Source organism: Aegilops tauschii, chromosome 4 (genome assembly GCF_002575655.3).
Source record: "Aegilops tauschii subsp. strangulata cultivar AL8/78 chromosome 4, Aet v6.0, whole genome shotgun sequence".
NCBI classification, from domain to species: Eukaryota; Viridiplantae; Streptophyta; class Magnoliopsida; order Poales; family Poaceae; genus Aegilops; species Aegilops tauschii.
The window spans coordinates 335,595,703-335,601,696 of record NC_053038.3 but is presented as its reverse complement, the minus strand read 5'-3'; the positions used below and the strand labels follow the sequence as shown (position 1 = coordinate 335,601,696).

The following is a 5,994-nucleotide window of genomic DNA, read 5'->3' as shown; positions in this document are numbered from 1 at the left end:
AAATCACAAAAAAGAAAAAAAATCCTCAATTCAAAAAAATTACGGACTTCTAAAAAATGTTCATGAAATTAAAAAAAAAATCATTGAATTTTAAAAAATATCATCAATTTTGAAAAAGTTCATCAATGTTGAAAAAGTTTATCAATTTTGAAAAATTGTTCATCTAAGTTGAAAAAAGTTCATTGATTTTGCAGTACTTTTTATAGAGTTCATTGATTTAGAAAAAAGGTCATTGATTTCGAAAAAAAAAGTTCATCAAATTCTGTAAAAGTTCACAAATTTGAAAAGATCATCATTTTGTAAAAACATTTCACCGATTTTGGAAAAACTTCACAATATTTAAGTAAAGAAAGAAAAATAAAAAAGAAAAAGAAAAGAAACAAATAAGAAAAAGAAGAAAAGGGAGAAGTTATCACAACAAAGCGTTATAGTTGGGTGGTTACTGCAGTTTATCGGGGACAAGAGATCCCTGGTTCGACTCTCCACGCATAGCTTGGAGGGCTTCAGGTGCCCAAACGCACAGGCGCCTAAAGCGCCAAATAGGATATGCCTGGCAAATCATTCAAACGTTCCATGCGGTACTTTTCATGTAAATGCAACGGTTCAGAGGAAGTGATAAAATTTGTAATAATTCTACACCTACGAAAAGATCCTACATAATCTTACATACCCTTCCATACATACTCTCCTCCCCCCTGATTTTAACCGGGGTGGGCTCCAGCCACTAATCCTAAACCAATTAATTACGTTCAAATCAGCATTTATGTAAAAACCTCACGTAACTGTACGTGGGTCTAGCATTGCTCTAAAATTTGCAGGCACCTGAGCCATAGGTGCTCCCAAAGAATTATCCATCTGCTTATGTACTGAATAATGTAATAAAACTTTATGTTCCCATAAGGAATCTTTATGTATAGCACTGCCCTTTTTGCGTTTATGGTGTTCAGGTTTTAAGTTGGGCGCAGCCAAACGCGCATATAGCATGAGATCATCGAGCAACAGCACACGGAGAGCTCATCTGCACACACGTCCACATATAGCAGTCATGGCGAACTGATGGAGCAAAGCTAGTTGCAATCGCAACTACACTTCCCTGTCCATTTGTATCATCGGCGGCAAAGGCGGGCTCATGGCATTGTACGTGGCCGACCTCCCCATCGCGATGTCGACCATCTGCTCATCCAGTGTGCTCGTGCCGGCGCCGCTCAGTGCTGCCATGGCGTAAATCTTGGGCGGGCACGACAGGCTCCGGGAGTGCGTCGACGTGGACGCCTCCCGCGGCAGCGGCACCAGCACGGCGCGGCCCTCCTCGTTGCGCGCCCCGTGGCCGACGAAGCGATCGTCGTCGAAGTCGTAGAAGTTAGCCGTCCGCACCTCCTGCGCGAGCGCGCAGCTCCAGCAGAAGAGCCACTTGGCGCAGTCGCCCACCGCGGCCCGCCGCCCGCCGCCTGCTGCCGGCAGCTTGTACCGCTTCCGCATCTGCGTCCGCCAGTAGCCGCCGTAGAGGAAGCCGCAGAAGCAGAGGAGCACGCCCACGGCCACGACGGCGTCGCGGATGTCGTCGTCGTAGACGTTGAGCGCCGTGACGCTGAAGATGAGGAGGGGCGCGACGCAGAGCAGGATGAAGGTGAAGGCGTGCACGTACATGTTGCCGAACCCGAGGCGCTCCATGTTCCACCCGAAGACGCAGAAGGTGCAGGTCGCCGACAGCGCGCACACCGTCCCGTCGTCGCAGCAGTCGCACAGCCCGCCGCTCCACTCCGGCCTGCTCACCACCACCGACCGGTTGTATATCCTGATCGACACGCCGCGGCCGTCGTTCTCCGGCGCCGTGCCGTGACCGCTCGCCTCCTCGCCCGACGACGACGGCTCCGCGTCGGGGTCGCGTGCCTGCTTCCGGCCCAGCGGGCTGTAGGCCAGGTAGAGGGCGGCGATGACGGGGAGCCCCGTGCCGAAGCCGTAGCCGATGTTGAGAGCCCAGTTGGGCCGGTCGGTGCGCGAGTAGCTCCAGAAGAGAGCGCAGCAGAAGTACTGGGCCAGGCAGGTGATGTGCAGCAGCGCCACCACGACCAGCATGTGGGCGCGGTCGCGCGGCGGCACTGGGGCTCCCTCCTTGCAGTACACCTTGCGGATGGCCTCGCGGTCGCCGTCGGGGCGCCACCGGAGGAGCAGCACCAGGTGGTGGAAGATCCTGGGGTGCTGGTACAGGCACATGATGGTGAAGAGCGCGTTGAGGATCTGGTTGATCACCTCCGTCCACTTCTTGCGCCGGTCGTCCTCCGGGATGGCGTCGTCGAGAAACCCCGTCATGAGCAGGAACAGCAGCAGCAGCCCCGCCGCGACGAACGCCAACCAGATGATCATCGCGAAGTTGGCCGGCCGCCTGCACCAGCTCACCGCGTGAGTCCACAGCTTGCCCCACCTGATCTTCCGCACGAACGGCACGCGGAACCGCCTCCGCCGCCTCCGCGGCCGGCACCCGCCGGCGTTACCGTCGGAGTCCCGGCCGTCTTCGTCTTCCCGGGCCGTGACCTGGCTCCTGCAGCGGAGGCGTCCCACGAAGGTGGACCGGAGGAACCACTCCTTGGACGGGCGCGCGCGGAGGAAGTCCAGGAACCGCGTCTTGCGCGCGCCCCTGCTCAGCGCTCCCTTCTCCACCGTGGGAATGTAGATGGGGATGAAGTCCATGAGCCGCATTGCGGCCGATGGCGAGGCCGGCTCGCCTACGACGACCTCCACGATCTCGCCGCCGCGGCTCGCGGCGTTGGGAACCATCTCTCTGCCCTGCCCTGCCCAGATAGTGAGTAGAACTGTTTGGTGAGTAGCGGAGTAGGCCTTCGGGACTTCAGAACAGCACGCCGTATGTTACAAATCTGCAGCTGCGATGGCTCATCGTTGGACACGTCGAAGTGTCATCTTACATGTCACGACTTGACAAAGTCTGGAAAGTGTAAAAACATTTTCAACACGCTGCAGCACAACCAGAAGGACCGGATCAGAGTGATGCCGACTGGCCATTTCTGTGAGCTTTCTTAATTGCAACTGACCAATGAAAATGGATGGCTGGTCTACAAAAATTCAATGATCCCTCTGAGGCTGGTCATAGTGAGGAGTAACTTAGACTAGTAATGTTACTAGTCTATATTATTATCTCTATAGTGCATAGTATCATAGATTAGTATCATAAATGGTTTTATTTATTGCCATGCATGACACAGTAGCATCACATTTATTATGTTACGGTATCTACCTATGTTACTATAACCATCTCTCTTTTCTTTAATTGCCTGCCACATAAGCATGTTTGCGAGTCCCAAGTACATGATACTACTTATGTTACCCCCACTATGGCCAGCCTAAGGAATATACTGCCACTACTAGTACAGTAGAACAATGTAGGGATGCAGTCAAGTAAATGGGGTTGAATTGTTGTCTACACTAGCTAGACACTTCGCTTGTACGGATCGACAGCAATGCTGGAAGTCTGGAACACCAACAAGCATCGGGTAAATAGCATAAAACTACCATAATATAAGCTAGGGTTTCAACAAACTACCATTTTTTAAAATTTTCGCACCCCCTTCGATCCATATTAGTTTTATGCTATTTACTAAGAAGCATTAGAGTTTCACAACCTTGCCGGGCATTGATGCATAAGGTGACCATTTAACCTACTCTCTCCGTTGACCAATATAAGATGTTTTACATATTTCAATATGGATTACGTACAAACCGAAATGAATGAACACACATAGTAAAATGTGTCTATGTACATCCGATTCAAGAAAGTTAGAACATAGCCTCCGACTCAAAAATATTTGTGAACGGAGTGAGTACTTTCTAAGTTATTATTATATGGTAACAAAAGCAACTACTTTCCATTTCTCTGTTGGTGGAAATAGGGTACTCAATTTGGATGATCTAGTCTCTATGGAAGCAAGCATAGAAATAAGCAGCTCAAGGCAAGACGGTTCGGTGTCATCCATGTGATTTTGTCCTGCGCAGGGAATTTAATCCGGCTTGAGACGGCTGGATTTAACAAATGACCATGGGGGCATCGCTATCAGTGCTCCGTAGCAAACATACCGTGTGAATTCTTAGGAAATGGTGGAGAGAAAAGAAAGTGTAAAGGAAAGAGGAAAGCTGAATCCAACCGTGCAAGCCACCCACAGAGCTCTAAAGGGACCAGGCATGGCCATCGCTGTTCCACTCCACACATAGAGCATGGAGTGGAGTCGCTAAAAAACACGGGCGAGGCTAAGCAAACGCAAGCATTGCTTAAGTTAAGAAGAAAATGTGCGGCAATTATGAATGTTAATGGCCGAAACGGAAGGCGAACTGAGCAGGGGAGGGGGTTAACGGAGAAGGATTTCGAGAAGTGGCTTAGCGCAAACCTGGGCTCGAAGACGCCTGCAAATCTTGCCTTGATCCGCCGCTCTTCTCTCCCTGATCGGCGGTGACGGAGAGAAAAGATCGCCGCCGCCGCTGCGGTGGTGGCCCCGGCCCCGGATCGTGTCTTGCACCGGCAGACGAACAGTGACTGATGTGTGGGGGTCGTTCAGATTTTCAGACAGAGGGACTCACAATTCTCTGCTCTTTTTTATCCCTGGAAAAAAGACTCTACTGCCTAGCTAGGTGAGTATGGGATTATTGACTGCAAGAGAGGTCTCGTCTTCTTGCTGTCCTTGTTCTTGTTCAGAGGGAAGGGAGAGAGGAGTCAGAGATGGCGGGTGGGGGAGGGAGATTTAGAAATGGAGAATAGTGAAGTGCCTCGCAACTTTCGGTACCGTGGAGCGGGTGCCGGCTGGAAAAGCCTTCCATTCCATGTTCCATTATCAAGCGCTTGCCGTTATTTGATCGCTTTGGCTATATAAAAATGATAAGGTGTTTAACGATAAAAGTACTTCTCTGATGCAGGTTATTTACAGGTGTACCGGGACTCTTCGTTTATGGTCCTCTCTACAACGTGTGGAGAATCGAAGCCTGTTTACGGAGGTGTGTACACGATTGGAGGATATGGCGAGGGATACTTTTACCCAACATGGGTGGCAGCATGACCTTAGGATTGGCCCACCTCCGCTTTAGGCGTTATACATACTCTGTTTCTTTGTATTTCGCCTTCTTAAATTTCGTTTGTATGAAAGAACTTATTTGGCTGTGTGCATCATAATTATGCAGAGGCTGAGTGTAATGCTTAAATCTTTTAAGTAATAAAGCACCCCTTTACGAAAATCAAGGGCGTGATCTTTTACCCGGGCCGAATTGCTCGCCTTTTTATTTGCCAATTTTATTTCTTTTTTAGTTCCGGCGAATCCAAATGATAAAGATTTTTTTTCAATATTCCTAAAAAAAGAGTTTGATGAATCAAGTGATCCTATCCATTCGACCACCTATCTCTAGCGTCTCATGCCGCTGCAATTATGGAGCATCACATGAAATCTAGAACACAATTAATCTTGGTAAAACATTAAATTCATTCATTGCGATTAATTTTGCAATTACATCTTACTTAGGCTGGTCATAGTGAGGAGTAACTTAGACTAGTAACATATGCATGTTACTAGTCTATGTTACTACCTTTATAGTGCATAGTATCATAGATTAGTATCATAGGTGGTCTCATTTATTGCCATGTATGACACATAGTAGCATCACATTTATTATGTTACAGTATCTATCTATGTTACTATAACCATCTCTTTCTTTTTTAATTGCCTGCCACATAAGCATGTTTGCGAGTTCCAAGTGCATGATACTACTTATGTTACCCCACTATGACCAGCCTTATAAAAGCATGATTTTGGTGTATATAAATGATATCAGCCATACAACCACCTATATATCCAATGTCACTCCACTTTGATGATGGGGCATCACATCCAATAATCTGGAAAGAACATTAATTACATTAACGATAATTAATTAAAAACATTTGGTTATGTGTAATTATAATTAATCTTAGAAACAACGTAATTGTGTAAATAATAATCAAAG

General features: G+C 48.1%; 1 protein-coding gene across 1 annotated transcript; it reads right to left on the bottom strand.

Moving 5' to 3' along the window:
• Positions 1 to 876: 876 nt before the first annotated feature.
• LOC109782346 (uncharacterized) lies at positions 877 to 4,767 on the bottom strand. Its single transcript, XM_020340958.3, has 2 exons — positions 4,395 to 4,767; positions 877 to 2,789 (listed from the first exon to the last, which is right to left on the bottom strand). The coding sequence occupies exon 2, from the start codon at positions 2,773 to 2,775 to the stop codon at positions 1,084 to 1,086; it is 1,692 nt and encodes a 563-aa protein (XP_020196547.1). The 5' UTR covers positions 2,776 to 2,789; positions 4,395 to 4,767; the 3' UTR covers positions 877 to 1,083.
• Between the last annotated feature and the right edge of the window lie 1,227 nt (positions 4,768 to 5,994).

Bases quoted from the DNA above. Each gene is read 5' to 3' on its own strand.
- LOC109782346 (XM_020340958.3), bottom strand. From the start codon at position 2,775: ATGGTTCCCAACGCCGCGAGCCGCGGCGGCGAGATCGTGGAGGTCGTC.